Here is a 16,837-nt window from a genome sequence, read left to right on the forward strand (position 1 = left end):
GTAATAATTTAATAGGTGTTATAAAAGGTTGAGCAGATGTTACCACATACCTAAGCTTGTGCAGGAATTATCCATGGGACTTTTATCTTGAAATATGTTGGTTGTCTTAAAAATTGCCTAACACATGCCACAGCATGTATTACTTGTATTGTTTGTGGTTGTATGTACTGCTGTATATTAATGTTTTAAATTTGTAATCAACAGGAGTAAATATATATAAAAAATTTGACAGACCTCAAATTTGTTTGATATCTTGCAGCAAATCAAAATGGCTGAGAGGTACATACGAAGACTGGAATTCCACATTAGCAAGGTATTTTCTGAGAAAAACTGATTCAGATAAGTGGTAAAACATGCAGACACTTTGTTTGACACTGCCCAGATTATATAAAGACTAATGTGTCTAAGCCTGGAAGGCTGCTTGTAGATCTTGGAGACTACTTTCTAAACTGACCTAACTGCATACAGATACGATTTACAATGGTTGTAGCATTTTAACTTGAGGAATGTTGGTGGAAATTGTTAATGCAATCACTGTTTTATACTCCTTTACAGTATTGACCGTCTGTATTGTTTTACTATAATTAACTTCCCCTTTACTTTTGAAAAATGTATAGTGAAGTAAGTCATTTCCTATCCTTCCACAGTATAATTTTCCCACCTTTCCTCCCTTCTTCCATGTAATTTCAACTTTTTCTCACTTAAATTTCACATGGATTTACATTGAAAATGTAAATATTTACTTTTTGTATATAATTGAATTAGAATCTTGTAGTTATTGCTTGCTGACTGTGTTTGGAATTTTTTTTGATTTTTCTTATTTTTGCAGGCAGAGTCTGGAATAGGTCCTTGTGGACATACCTCTCAACTGAATGATTTTTGCAGAATTTCCACATTGTTGTCTCATATTTTTGGTGTTTTTCATCATACAACTGTGTGTTTTCTGGCAGATCACTAAGGATTAAAGTCAGAGAATGGCAGACATTTGAATTTCAGACTGCATACCCTCAAAGTGCATACTAATGCAAAACCTGTTCTATCAACATAAGACCAATATTTAAAAAAATGTCCATATTTTTGTGTCTTTGTCCCCCCATTTTTTTATGGCTTCATCCAGATTTCTTGCTCTGAGGTTGAGAGGTATGCTTGTGGATCAGTACTGTATGCTGCTTAACAAATCTAAGTAAAACAGAGATTCATATTATTTTGGCACTATTTTATAAACATGCTATAGAGAATTTTTTAGATTTGTAAAATCTTGTTCTGTAACTTATTTTTGTAAATTACATTTTGTTATGCTTTTAGAACAAGGAATTGCAGAAGGTATGGATCGATAAGTGGAAATAGTAGACAACAGGAAATTGCAACAATACCATCAGTGATGGTACCGGTTTGCTCAAAAATTACTTATCAAAACCAGGCTATAAATAATGAATGGTTATGTAAGATCTGTGGCATGGTTGTTCTGTCTTTGTATATAATTTACGTATGAGGGTTCAGCCTCTGTTTCTCACCCAGTATTATGAGTGCCCTTCTAGGTATTACTTCACATCTGGCTGTTGGTAATTAGGAAATGGCCCATGCAGACTACCATTTAACTGAATTCATCATTCTATGTCCTCCCTCTTTTCTTTACCTGCTCCATATCTTCTTGAATGCATCTCTAGATTACATGCAAAATCTGTTGAAGTAGCCTAAGCTATTTGATTTGTATCAAACTGGACCAGTCAGCTTTTTTCAAAGCTAAAAAGAGACTTCCATGCTCTCTGTCAGGCATTTGAGGGCATCTCCATAGAAAAGGAAATTTAAAGGATGAAAAGGTCAGATCTTACTTATCCCTGAAGTGTTTTCCCTCACTGGGTTTTGTGGAACTGTTCGGTGGCTAGCATCCTGTCAAAGCTGGGCTCTCCTGTTGAGGAAAAAACATTTTTTTTGCAAACATTTATAGCGTCTTGCTAGGAACTCTTGTTTTATTTTTTTACTGTACCTCACCCAGATTAAGATGGAAGACCCTTCAACCCCTGACAAAACTGCCTGTACCAAAGAAGAAATTTTAGAGGCATAGGCCGGACACTGACTGCCCTGGTGGATCTGGACAATACCCACTGAGGTCTCTGAACCTGCGGTACACCTGACACATGATCAGATGCCTGCTACTGTGACCCCACCAGAGGTTGGTATGGCATTTGAGGTTTGCATGTCTGAAACAACTGAAGTTAGAGTCTGATGAAAAGGGGGGCCATATAATTATCTCTGAAGGATTTGAGGATATACCACATATTGTTTAAAGTGGAGATATCAGGGTTGCTTACTGAGATACATTGGGTTGGAACCTCTGCTTCTTGTCAAAGTAGATGTCACATCAAAACCAAAAAACTAAAAATGTTTCTCTCTTCAGACATCCAGGAAAAGGAGTGGATAGATTTCTTCCAGGACATGTTCAAGGCCGTTATGGCACTCAAGCCACTATCCTTTGCTTCATCCGCTCCTACTCCTGTCAACCCACAAAAGAAACCTCTAGAATCTTCCGAGGTGGAGGTAGATTGCAATTCTAATGAACATTCCTTCATCTACTCCTCTCAGATGTATTCTCCAGGCCATGTGGCCTCTGATGTTGATTCTGTTTCCCTAGATTCCCCTGTTGGAGGCTTTATTTGGGGAGACAGCTTATAGCATAATTAAACATTTTGGGAATCAAGACATATTTCTGGTATGCAAAAAAAGATATCTTTTAGGGGTAGAAGTCCTGCTCCTTTCCTCTTTTCCCTGGGTCCTTTCATGCCTTTGCATCTACATCTGCTGCTCCTTAGTCTGTCACCTGCCCTCAAAAGGCCTGATAGATTCAGTAAGGTACCTGAAGATTTAAAGTCCTTGTAGAAGAACCCCTTGACAGATCCTTCCATCTTCACTATGGCAACAGACAAGCCTTCTAAGCTCCTACCTGCTGGAAATGCATTTGCTTCAGATAAAGATGGCAGAGTAATGAATATACAGGGAAAGAAGGGTATATACCTCTTCCACTGTGGGCTTCAGAGCTCTGAACTGTGACCAAAATGACAAAATACTTGCAATCTTGGGCAATTTAAATAACTTTTTGGCTACAAAGGAAGGACCAGCCAGCAAGACAGCAAGCCATGTCTATGATTTCTCAGGCCTCACAAGTGGCCAAACATAACACCAGATGCTACTATGACATGGGAAGCCACCTCTAGAGCAGCTGCCAAAGGCTGTGTTATTGGACATTATGCATGGTTATACACCCAGTCCCTTCCTGAGAACATTAAAGAAAAATTTCATGATTTTCTGTTCAACAGGGAACTATTATTTGGCCCTAATACATCCAGTGTGTTTAAATCCTTACTAGAGTAGAGAGAAATGTATTGCAGACAAAATTCCCTTCCTTTGGTATCCAGATACCAGAAAAAATACCCTGCTAAGTTCACTTCTTTTGCCTGCAGGGAACCCAGTTCCTCTCCTAAGGCTAAGGAAATGCTGAGGGAAAGATTCCATGACAAACCAGAGAGGGATTCTAAATTTGAGAGGCCTCCATACCTAGATAACTCAGTCTGAATATCTTCTGTTTTCTCTCCCTCCCTCTAGGTCGCAGTCCCCCCTCTCCAAGATTTGCCTCCTCTATAGTAAGATTAAAGTTCAGTATGACAGACAAATGGGTCCCTTCCATTTTTTTCAGCTTGGCTACATGATGACTTGGAAGTCCATCCATTCAAGAGCATTTCTCCTCCACTTCAAATCAAATTAATATACTCTGTCCCATCATCCAAATTTTGCTCAACCAAAGCACTGTAGAATGTGTGCCACAACATTACACAGGTAAAGGGGTTCAAGTCAAGACTTTTCCTTCTTTACAAGAAAAGAAGAATGGAGACCTATACTGGATCAGTCCACTCTCAATACCTTTCTCAAGGTCTCATCTTTCAAGATGCTGTCCCCTACAAACTCTTCTACCCATCATTTCTGCAAGGTTTTCTGGTGTCCTTGGACCTAAAGAATGCCTACCCTCTACCTCCCAATACACCCTTCCCTCTGGAAATTCCTGAGGGTTTTAGTTTACTTATCACACTTCCAGTTCTCTGCTTTGCCCTTTGAACTTTCTACTGTCTCCAGGGTCTTGTCTAGCTTCTGTCATTGCTTTCTGCAGGACTATGGTAGTTCAAATACTCCCTTTCTTGGATGGCATATTGATACAGTCATCTGCTCCACAAACTCTGTTGCTCTATCTCAGCTTCAGTGTGTCCCTATTCCAAAGCCTTGGGTGTTCACAATTAACTTCAAGAAATCCACTCTGGAGGCGACACAAGACCTAGTCATCTTAGCCTGCAGACTGGACATCAAAGTCATTCAGGCTTTCCTGACTCTGGACAAGGTACAAAGCCTCTACTGTTACTTCCAGTGTTTTCTACCTCTTCAGACCTGCACAATTTCCCAGGGCCCTAGGGTTCTTGGCTGCTAACTTACCTATGGTCCCCTTCACCATTCTCTACACAAGAAAGACAGTGATACCTGAAATCCATTTGATCTTGGCACACCCATCCACTGGGTAAATAGTGCTCTCTTCTCCGCTGCTTAAAGAAAGATGTCCATTGGTTAGATATTCCCTTTCAAATTGCAGAGACTACAACAGGCATTGCACACAAATGTTAAATGGAGGGCATGGATGGGCTCTTGAGTTTGAGGTCAGTAGCCACCCCATCTGAAATCAGAGCACATCAGCCTGAAAGAGATGTGGGCACTGGTACAAGCTCTATAGATCTCACACTATTGGACCCCAGGACCTCTCAGGATTTTTACAGACAACCACCACTGTTACGTGGTACATAAACAAGTGTAATGGTGGTGGTGGGGGGACCAGATCATACCAACTTTGCAGGTTAGCTCTTATGGCATGGGATCAGGTAACAAAAGCAAAACTGTCCCTTCAAGCCATTTGCATTCCCTCACTAAACAATGTCTTGGCAAATTTTCTAAGTAGATCAATGGGAGACCGCCATGGGATGAATATTGAATGGGGAGGTCTTCCTAGACTTAGTCCACAAATTGGGTATCCCACAGATAGACTTGTTTGCCTCCATCCACAACAAACAACATCCTCTTTTCTGCTCTAGGACTGATTGTCCTCAAGCATGGAAAACGGATGCCATGTTCCTTCATTGAGAAGGGATGCTTCCGTACGACTTCCTTCCATGTCCTTTTCTCCCAAAGGTCTTGCTAAAGATCCAGAGAGACAAACCAAAGATTCTACTGGTGACTCCCTTTTGGCCATGGCAGCATCAGCTCCCCCATCTCAACTACACAACCAGGGATCACCATCACAAGCCACCCTGCAAAGTGAACTTACACAACAGGCTCTCTTCATCACCCCCAACCTATCATCTCTCCAATCTGACATTATGGATGATAGGATTCTGATCCTTTCAGACACCATTTTTTTGAGGATGTGCTTCAGGTTCTCCAAGAGGCAGGGTAACCTACTACTAGGAAAACTTACTTAGCTAAATGGAAAAGATTTTCTGTTTGGTGGCATGCTCAGAAACAGGGCCCTATACAAATGGCTTGTGAACTTTTAAAAGCTGGTCTTGCATATTTTTCTATTTGCAATTTTTGCTCCCCACCCTTCCAAGCACACATTGATGTCTAGAGTACAGGTAAAATAGATTCTGTAGGAGCCATCCACCTAAAGCTTCATAGGAAAGCTATTCTTTCTCCCTGAGACCTCAGCATTGTTCTGGAAAAAACTTGTGCACTTTCCTTTTGAGTCTGCAGCATCTGCTTCTCTCATTCTGTACTTGGAATACCACAATCCTAGTTGCCCCTACCTCAGCTAGATGAGTCTCTGAGCTACAGACTCCAATGGCCTCCCCACACTTCTTTATCTTCTATAAAGATTGCATCTTTGAGTTAGTCCATCTTTTATGTCTGAAGTGGTAAATGAGCTATCCATCAATCAGGCCATCAATCTCTCCATTCTTCCCTAACCTACAAAATATGGGAGAGAGAATACTGCACTCACTGGGATGTGCACATAGCTCAGATTCTCCTTAGACAAGGCTAAGTCTGTCTGCAAGACTGACAAGTTGTTTCATAGGTTCATAGGTTTATACTAGGCTATCTGCCCTAAGGCATTTATAAGCCTAGCCCAAATTTATGTGGCTTACGCCACCCCTTATATGAAAAAATACTGTGCCCATTAGTTTGTTGTGCCTCCGTCCAGCAGTGACACAGAGATGATTCCCGGGGTAAACCTACGATCTCCCATCCACAGGTCAAGATTTCTCTTGAACAGAGCCAGCGAGGTGCTCTGCCTCACATGGACCGGGATTTTATTCCACAGCATAGTGAGTCTCTGAGTGATAAATCTATCCCTCCAGCACGTCCTATTTATATCCGTGCTAAGGTTTAAGTCGCTTGCTCTAGTGGTTTTGGTGGATTTGGATTTTTTGAGGTGGAGCATGTCCATTAATTCCGGGTTGGACATGGTCTTGTATGTCAGGCACATGTCACCTCTGAGCAGATGGTATGCGACTGAATAGAGCTGGAGTTTCTTCAATCTGGCAGCATATGACAGATTTTGGAGTCCCTTTATCCTTTTGGTGAGGAACTTTTGGGGTCTCTCCAATTGCTGCAGATGTCGGGTGAGATACATCCCGAATGGGGCATTGTACTCTATCATTGGTCTGATAAGTGAAGAGTACAGGGGAACAATGACCTCACTAGATCTGGATGTGAATCCCTTCATGATCAGGTGGGCAATGTAGAAGGTCTTTCTAACCACTTTACCAACGTGAGTGTCAAAAGAAAGGCCACTGTCAACCTGGGTCCCCAGGTCCCTGATAACCTCTTCTGTGCTTAGTGGATTGCCACCTATATGGTAGCTTGGGGTTACCTTGTTTTTCCTGAAGGGTATGACTATACATTTTTTGGTGTTTAACTTCAGGCCATGGCTCTGGCACCAGCTATCTGTTTCCATGAGTCCCTTCTGAAGGATATCCGTGTCCGATGCACTTTCCACTATGGCGCCCAGTTTGCAGTCGTCTGCAAACTTTGTCAGCCAAAGTCCTCCCATGTTGGCCTGTACTTCTGAGAAGTAGATGCTGAACAATAGTGGGCCAAGGACCGAGCCCTGTGGGACACCACTTGTGACCGGCTTGGAGTCTGACATAGCGCCAGCAACTCTAACCCTGTGGGTTCTGTCCTTAAGCCAGTTTGCAACCCATCTTGTGACATATGGGTTTACATTTAAGCTGGTAAGTTTTTCTACAATACCCGAGTGGGGTATTGTGTCGAAAGCCTTTGCAAGGTCAAGGTAGGCTGTATGGACTGCCTTTCCCTCATCAATGGCCTTGGTGACTGTTTCGAAGAAGTCGACCAAGTTCAAAAGGCATGATCTTCCCTTGACAAAGCCAAACTGGGTCGGGTCCAATGTCTGCAAGTCCCTATATCTTTGTTTATGAGCTCCATTATGATCCTCTCCATAGCTTTGCAGACTAGACTTGTTAAGCTTATGGGGCGTAATTGCCAGGGTCCGTGAGGCACAGCCTTTGTGGAGTGGGACCACAGTTGCCGTCGCCACTCCTTGGGCACGTATCCTCTGGTAAGGCTGAGATTAAACAGCTGCCTTATGTGCGAGTTTAATTCCTCATTTAGCTCGTGTAGCACACAGCCGGGGACACCATCCGGTCCCATTGATGCTGTGTTTTTAGCTTTAGAGAGCAGCTTTCACCTGCACATTTGAGATGTCTGGGAGGCTACACTCCGCTGGGATAGTTATCTCTCCTTTGGGGAGAGGGGTGAAGTTTGCACTGAACCTGTCTGCCAGTATGTTGGCAATGTCTGTGGGTTCAGTGATTTTTGTATCATTTTGGACTAATTCTGAGCTTATCTGGGAGTTTCCACCCAGGTTCCTAACATAGCTGAAAAAGGCCTTATGATTGTCCTTTGAATCCATGGCAATTTTTCTCTCAAAATTGGCCTTAGTTGATTTTATGAGTGTTCGTAATTTTTACTAATAATGATCAGGGTGACTTCCCTTTTATGGATTTTGTTCTATCATGTAATAGCTTTCTCCTCTTATTGTAAAGTTTGTTAATGGCTGGGGTCCACCAGACTGGACGTTTGCCCTTTGTGGAAAGAGTCTTGGTTTTATTTGGGATTGCCTGATCCATGCCGTCCTGGAGGTGTTCATAGAAGGCATTTGTAAGGGCTTCCGCAGCTTGGGTTGTGGTTTCCACTGGCTCAGGGGCCTTGAAGGATACCACACCAGTCTTGAGTAGTGTGAAGTTTGCTTTAGAGAAGTTCTTCACTGTGGTCTTTTTGTTTGGGGTGGGGGCGGATGTGGATTTCCAGTGAGATTAGTTTATGATCAGATCTCACCAATGAGTGATATACTTCCGTGTGGAGCATTTTGTCCCCATGTTTGTGATAATGAGATCTAGTATATTTTCTCCTCTCGTGGGAACAGTGACTAGCTGTTCCATGGCATTTGAATTTATGAACTCCAGGAACCGTTGGGCTAGAAAGTTAGGGCTTGAGTAATGTTCCCAGTCTATATTCGGGTAGTTGAAGTCACCCAATATGATGGTGTTTGGAGATACATTTATACCCTCCAGTGTCTTCAGGAAGGCTGTGTGGGGTTCCTGAGTTTGAGAGGGTGGCCTGTAGCATGCTACAATTTGTAGAGCAGTTTTGCCTATGGTTAGTTGCTCCTGGATGGTTTCCGAAGCTTCGTGCATTGCCACCAACCTGGAGGTGTGGGTGTCCTTTATGAATATGGATACACTGCCTCCTTTTGTGGTGTGGTCCGGGTTTTGGGGCCGAACGCATGATATGAGGTAAAACCTAATAGTGCCAGGGTGCTCTCAGGAGCCTTGAACCAGGTTTCAGTTACAGCACAGACATCGATGTTCTCCATACTGAGAAGGGCCTCGAGTGCGTGCATTTTGAGATTTAGACTTCTGGCATTGAGCAGCATTACCCCCAGTTTCTTCCCATTTTGTTTTCTAGGGTGGTAGGTTTAGAATTTGAGCCTTGCCTAAAAAGGCACTATGGGGTGGCAAGAGCCTTAGCCAATATCCGGAATCCGAGGGTGACAGGTGCAAGCCGTCCCTTGCGAAGCAGCGTGGCTTGTCAAGCATGTCATCCCAGGCAGACAGACACTGGATCTCCTTTGAATGACACCAGACATTAAGCCAATTGTTAAAGCTGATCATCTTGTCTATATTGTGGCATCATTCTTGGTGAAGGAAGGATACTGCTCAGGGTCAGGGTCATACCTGCCTGGGCTACATAATCAGAGAGCTCCTCTGTCTCTTTTCATGTAGTCCAGGGAGGTACGCCTCAGGTCGTTCACACCAGCATGGACAATGATTGTCATATTTGTACTTGCCGTGGAGTGACCCGAGTGATTGTGTTATGTGGCGGATTCTAGCACCCGATAGGCAGCTTACTGTGACCCTCTCCTTGTTCAGCCTGGTGAGTGGGACGTCAGTGTGTCTGACTATGGAGTCACCTATGACAAGTATATTTGGTGTTGTATTTGGCCTTAAGGGCTGTGACTGCTTTGCACACTGCTTTTGTGGTTTATGTGTTGCTTGTGGGGTGTCTTGAGGTAGCAGTTGTTTGGGTGTCTGCTTTGGAGGCCTCTGCTGTTTAGGTAAATTTTTACTCAGAGCCTCTGAGTATGTCTTTGTGTGTTTATGTGTTTGATTCAGTGGTGTGGTAGCATTATGTGAGGCTGGTTTTGTGGTGTGTGTAGTTGCCTTCTCCTCCTGTCTGGTCTTGCCAGTCCTGAGTTGAGAGAGCTCAGCCTCCAGTTTGGCTAAATAGCTGCATCTCTCAATTATTTGTGTTATGTGGGAGGAGGAGAGGGTTGTGTGTGTACATGAGGCAGTTATAACATTGCCTCAAGATTCCCAGATTCACCAGCTGGACCGGAGAGGAGATTGATAACTGACCTTTGGACATGCTAGAATAATATTGGGAATTCCTTAATAATTGAAAACAAGGGCCAGTGGGGAGTGAGGGTGTAGTGCTTTTAATTTTTAGTGCTGACTTATATAATTGCTTTAGTGAGCAAGTGCCAGGTAACTTGAGTGCAATGTGTTACAAGTAACTAAATGCAAAAACAACAAACAGTAACTTACTTTCAAGTGAAACAAGGAAATAAGTACAGTAAGCAATGCAGATATCACTAGTGATCCACAGAAGCGCTGAGAAGCCGCGTATTAGGTGGAATTAGCTTCCAGGGAAATAACAAGCAAACAAACAGCAAGCATATAAACAAAGCTAGATTCAGCAGGCCTGGATCTAGTCTATGCTAGAGCAAATAAGGTGTGCCAATTTCAGTAAGATACAGTTCAAATATTCAGGCACTATAAACCTTTAACCAGAAATTCCCAGCTCAGAAGGGCAGAGTCCAGCCTCTTCTCCCACAAGAGTGCAGACCACAAACCTTCTTAATGTAAAATAACTGGCCTGAAGCCCAAGTGCCTAAACCAGAACTAATACACTTGGACACTGGGCTCTCAATCAGCAGTTCCCAACTTAGAAGGATGAAAGCTACCTGTCCTGCCACCACAGTGCTTGCCACAAACCTTCCTAATGTAAAACAACTGGTCTGAAGCCCAAGTGCTTAATCCAAAAGACTTAGAATGATAGCTACACTTTAATCAAGTTACAACCAAGCAGTAATAAATACAATTGAATACTTTAGAGAATGTCTGGATTAGTGCTCAAGTTACACAGACAAAGCTAGATCCAGCAGGCCTGAATCCAGTCTATGCCACAGCAAACAAGGCGCACCAACTTCAGTAAGAAGCAGTTCAGATATGCATGCACTATAAACCTTTAACCAGAAATTCCCAGCTCAGAAGGGCAGAGTCCAGTCTCTCCTCCCACAACAGTGCAGACCACGAACCCTCTTAATGTAAAATAACTGGCCTGAAAGCCCAAGTGCTTAAACCAGAATTAATACACTTTTAGAATAACAGACACTGAGCCCTCAATCAGCAGTTCCCAGCCTAGAAGGATGTAAGCGACCTGTTCTGCCACAACAGTGCAGACCACAAACCCTCTCAGTGCAAAACAACTGGTCCAAAGCCCAAGTGTTTAAACCAAAAGGCTTAGAATGAGTTACACCAAGCAGTAATAAATACAATTGAGTATTTTAAGATGATGCAAAAGTAAAATGAAGTAGGTAGAAACACAAGTACAGTAAAAGCAGATGAAATTTTTTTTTTTTTTTTTATTTCTGAACAAGTGCTGAGATCAAAGAAACAGATTTGAGTGCTGAAACTAGAAAACTGGCTAGAAGGCTTCCCTCAAACACCGAAGGGCTTGGGGGCTCAGAAGCCTACAAATAGTCTATACCACTTAACAGGAAAGGCAGGAAATAAGCTTAATTTTTTTGTCTGTTTCCCAGATGCTCTCTTTGTACACAGTAGGAGTGCCTGAAATCAGAATATGATCTCACTGCACTCAGTTGAGTGAGCAAATGAGATGAGCCCAGAGGCAGGCTGAGGGGCGGGCAGTTTCAAGGCCACTAAGATTAACACCAAAACAAAAACAGGGTGGGTGGGAATAACTGAAGAGCAGAATAACTGCCAGTTCAGTTAAATATTCCTTCAACACAGTTTAAATCAAATTAAATACTGTATTTTTTTTTAAAAAAAGTGCAGATAAAGGTACTTAAATTCTCTTATACGTCCAGTTGAATATAACCAAGTTCTTAGCCGGCCAAAGCTGAGGTTTTTAAGCAGAAAATATTTCACAATGCACCACTTAAATAGGCAAGGACAGGAAATCAAAGAATGTGGCTACCCCACACCTGTAATTACTAGCAAATAACAAAATTCAGCAAACACTAGCTTCAGTTCAAGTTACTGAAGAGCAGAATAACTGCCACTTCAGTTAAATATTCCTTCAACACAGTTTAAATCAAATTAAATACTGTATATTTTTTTTAAAAAAAAGTGCAGATAAAGGTAAGAAGGAAAGGTTTCTTTCCTTCCTTCCAGGAATCCAAGCTTGGTAGCCCTTTTTCTATGCAAACTATTACAAACTGGATTTTAAACTGCACCGTGACAAGTCTTTGCCTTTACCAGTGAAGGCACGTTCTACCAGGGTGATGGCTTCTTCAGGAGCTTTTTGCAAGGAGGGTAGACTCTAGGACCATCCTGTCGTTGGTTAACACCTTTACTAAACATTACAGAGTGGATGCATTCTCCAAATCTAGAGCTGGCTTCACCAGATCAGTCCTCTCTGGATTGCTTGACAGCTCCCCTATGTCTCAACCTACCTTCCCTTTCTCTTCAGCTTTGTGAATCACCCAACATTTTGTAATACTGCAACAGTGATCTAAGGCAGGTAATAATACAATTGTGTAAGGAATTACCATAACAGAAGATATCCTACTGATCACTGTTACTTATTCACTCCCACCCAACCCATCCCCCTTTTCTTTAAACATGCTTTCATCCTTCTGGGACTGAGGTGTACCAATTTCTGCTTTCTCCCCCCTCTTAGATGACCTATTTTTGCACTTCCTCAGGTGTCTACAGGAATCTTGTATCGGAGAGGTTTTATGCTCATATGTCTGCTTATGTACCCTTATGCCCATGGGCCAAGGTCATACTTCTGATATATGGCTCTTTGGAAGGTTAAGGCTTGGTAACCTGCCCCAGATATCCAGGTTATCTGGAGAGATAACCCAACAGTGATCAGTAGGACATCTACTGTTAAGTTCTTACGCACTGTATTTTCTTTATATTGATCACTGCTACACTTAACTATGTGTGCCCTGGACAGAATATACCATTTGGACAGCCTCCAAAATGTCAGGGCACCTTCCATGCACCCAAAAAGCTTGAGCTGTGCTGACTAAAAAGTCAGTTTTGAGGGCTAACCCTTTCAGAACTGTCCTCTGCAGGCTTCTGAGGACTGACAGTCAACTAATACTCTTCCATTGCTGGGTAAATAAGTTCTCTTTTGGGAGATCATTCCTCATTGCTTTTATTACTCATTAAAATATACTTTATTGTAAATGGGAAAATTATCTTTTTTCTGTCTCATGATTTTTATGTACTTTTAAATTGGAATTCACTTTTTTCCATTTGCAGTTAAAAGTTGTTTAAAACTACTTTTTCTGGGGAGAAAAGGTATTCGTTTTACTTTTTAAGGCTGGGGAAAGGGTTTTAAATGCTTTTTACTGTGTTTTATTTTCTGAGGAATAGTTACCTTTTTGTTGTTTTCCTGTTTTACTGACAGTTGCTGCTAAGCCTCCCTGTGAAACGATCACCATTTTTGGCTTGACCATAGAAAAACAATTAGTCCATCCATCATACCTTCTTCAGCCACAACAAAAAAAAAAAAGAAATTAAATAGCCTTTCCCAGAAGAGCAAGCTGGTAATTTGCCTCACCTGCAGTTGGATGGTTGCTGTGGCCAAAGCTGGTTCTCAGACGACTCATCTTTTTCTTCAGATCCCTCTGGTGTAGTCCATACAACCACTATGTACCAGGGATTAGAAACATTTATTGCAACTTTTGGGGTCTCCTCAGTGGGCAAGGGAGAGCCATTCTTGTCTGTCATTAGAGAGGAGCAGGGTGGTGCCCCTTCTTAGAATGTTGTCTGTGTCCCTGGGGAAGCTGTTGCTGGTAATACTGGTTCTGTTTCTCCACACTTTTCTTTCAGAGTGTGTGTGAAAACTAAATATTTATCTTCTCCTGTGTCTACTGCTCTGGACAGGAGAATTGGGTTTGGCTCAAGATCTTCTTTTTCTCTTATCAGAAACTACCTTACAAGGTTTCCTTCTTCCATAAAGCAGTTAAAAATTTCAAATCTGTAGGGGATTGAGAAGAGACTGATGTACTTTTTTTCTCCTTAGGTTTGATTCGTATTCTGAGAAGTGTGGTACCTGATTCTTCCTGTGATGTGTTCTCTTTCTCTGAGACTACTTCCAGGATGAAACAACATTTTCAGCGTGAGAATATTAAGGTATCTCAGTCCCTAAGAAAATATAATTTGTTTCAACTGGAATTTCCAAAGCCGTCACCCATCCCACCAGTGCTGTCAGACTTGTAAGATGCGTTTGTCACAGCCTGGTTTCCCTGACAGCCTGCTTCTGCTAAGAAGGCAAATAGACTGTATAAAGTTCCTCAATCTTGCAAGTTTGTATACATTAATTACAGACCTGACCCAGCAGCTATAGCTTTTGCGAATCTAGCTGCTGCTTGCAACTTTTCTTCCTTTTTTCTTCTTTTCCATTTCAAAATCCAAATGTGGATCATCATTTTTGATCCTTCAGAGATTGAAGTTGCTGAGCCAGTCTTGGATCACTCAACAATTCATAGGTTCATAGGTAGGTACTAGGCTATCTGCCCTAGGGCCCATACAAGCCTAGCCAAAAAATGTACCCTGGCGGCCACAGCAAAAAATTATTTTCCTGTGCCCCTGTCGAGCAGAGTCACAGAAGTGATCCCCGGGGTGAATTTCCCATTTCCCATCCAATCATCAAGATTTTTCTTGAAGAGTGCTAATGAGGAGCTCTGTTTGACATAGATAGGTAGTCTGTTCCAGAGTATGGGAAGTCTCTGGGACAGGAATCTATCCCTCCAGCATGTTCTGTTTATTGTGGTGACAAGGTTTAGGTCCCTAGAGCGTGTAGCTCGGAGGGATTGGGATTTCTTTAAGTGGAGCATGTCCAACAGCTCTGGGTTTGACACCGCTTTGTATGTTAGGCAGAGATCGCCCCTGAGTAGGCGATATGCGATGGAGTAAAGCTGTCGTTTTTTGAGATGGTCTGCATAGGTAATTCTCTTTGTGAGGTATTTCTGTGGTCTTTCCAGTTGTTGTAGATGTCTTGTGAGGTACATACCAAAAGGGGCGTTGTACTCTATAATGGGTGATGAATAGAGGGGAACAATGACCTCTTTTTTTCTGGATGAGAATCCTTTTGTGATGAGATGAGCCACATAGAAGGATTTCCTGACCACTGTGGCAATGTGATTATCAAAGGAGAGACTACTGTCCACCTGTGTCCCAAGTTCTCATCACATTTTCGGCATTAAGTAGACTACCAGCTATGTGGTAGTTCATGGGTACAGAGTTTTTACCAAAGGGGATGACAATACACTTTTTGGCATTGAACTTCAGGCCATGGCTTTGACACCAGGTATCTGTCTCAGTGAGGCCCTTTTGTAGTTTGTCCACATCGTTAGGAGTTTTGATTATGGCTCCTAGTTTGCAGTCATCTGCAAACTTTGTTAATAAAGACCTTCTGTGTTGGCCTGCACTTCAGAGAAGTAGATACCAAACAGGAGAGGACCCAGGACTGAACCCTGTGGTACTCCACTTGTCACTGGTCTGATGTCGGATTTGGAATCCGCTACTTTCACAGTGTGGGTTCTGTCCGTGAGCCAGTTGGCAGCCCATCTTGTGACATAGGGATTTATACTTAGTTTAGTGAGCTTATCTATAATTCCAGAGTGGGGGTTGGTGTTGAAAGCCTTGGTGAGATCTAGATAAGCTGTGTGAACCATTTTACCCTCATCTATGGCTTTGGTGATTGCTTCAAAGAAGTCCATCAGGTTTAGGAGACATGATCTGCCTTTTACAAATCCAAACTGAGTAGGGTCCAGAGTTTGGAGATTACCAATGTCTTTGTTTAGGAGTTCCACGTTGGCACATTCCATGGCCTTGCAGACCAGGCTCATCAGGCTAATGGGGCGGTAGTTCCCGGGGTCCGTCGTGGCTCCCCCTTTGTGGAGTGGGATAACTGTCGCGGTGCACCAGTCAGTGGGTACAAAGCCTGAGGTGAGGCTACGATTGAACATGGTACTTAGGTAGGGTGCCAGTTCATTCTGTAGTTCATGTAGAACGCAGCCTGGGATATTGTCAGGTCCCTTGGATGCTGTGTTCTTGCCTTTGGAAAGTGTGTTTTTTTACCTGTGCAGCAGTGATTATAGGAACTTTGCATTCTTCTGGTATAGAGATGGGCCCTCTAGGGGGTGAGAGGGGGGTAAAGTTAGCACTGAACCTATCTGCTAGGATGTTGGCAATATCAGTTGGTTCTGTATATTTAGTGCCATTATGCTGCAACTCAGAGCAGATCTGAGTGTTCCCATTTAGATTCTTGACATAGCTATAGAATGCTTTGTGGTTGTCTTTAGAGTCGGTGGCAATTTTGTTTTCGTAACTAGCTTTGGAGAATTTTATGAGGGATCTCAGCTTCTTACTGAGGTTGACCAGGGAGTTCCTCCAGTCATGGGATTTTACTCTTTTTTGCAACAGTTTCTTTCTTCTGTTGCAGAGTTTGTTTATGGCAGAGGACCACCAGATTGGCTTCCTTTTTTGGAGGATAACATCTTGGTTCTATTAGGGATAGCATGATCCATGCACTCGTGTAAGTGCTTATAAAGTGCATTTGTGTTAGATTCGGCAGTCATACCTCTATTGTCCGTCATTTTCCTTCTTATAATGCAACTGTCTCCCTAATTAGCTCAGATCTCATTTTTCACAATTGCGACCAACAACAAGATTTGAAACGGGTAAGTGTTCCATCTCATAGGTACATAAGAGGTTACTATGCTAATGGCTCTAGGGCTTTACAAGCCTAGCCATGTTTTACCTGTGTTCCCTAATTGACGATGGTTAGATGGTCTTTATTTGCAAGGCAGGTCTATGATCAACACCAACTGCCCCTGTCCATGAGGGACATAAGTGCCACCTCCAGGGGTGAATTTACAATCTCCCATCCAATTGTCTAAGTTGTTCTTAAATTGGGTCATTTAGGAGTTCTGCTTAATGTGAATTGGCAGTTTAATCCA

At 42.5% G+C, this 16,837-nt stretch overlaps 1 protein-coding gene across 5 annotated transcripts in view; it reads left to right on the plus strand.

Moving 5' to 3' along the window:
* RIPOR2 (RHO family interacting cell polarization regulator 2) overlaps nt 1-16,837 on the plus strand; it is a 3,249,967-nt gene that overhangs the window by 1,674,715 nt on the left and 1,558,415 nt on the right. For all 5 annotated transcript variants that reach the window (XM_044067082.1, XM_044067086.1, XM_044067083.1 and 2 more), the window contains one exon: nt 260-313. In XM_044067082.1, coding sequence (XP_043923017.1) covers nt 260-313 — 54 coding nt within the window. The remainder of the gene's footprint in view (nt 1-259; nt 314-16,837) is intronic.

This window comes from Protopterus annectens, chromosome 3.part1, assembly GCF_019279795.1.
Source record: "Protopterus annectens isolate FY-2018-M chromosome 3.part1, PAN1.0, whole genome shotgun sequence".
NCBI lineage: Eukaryota > Metazoa > Chordata > Ceratodontiformes > Protopteridae > Protopterus > Protopterus annectens.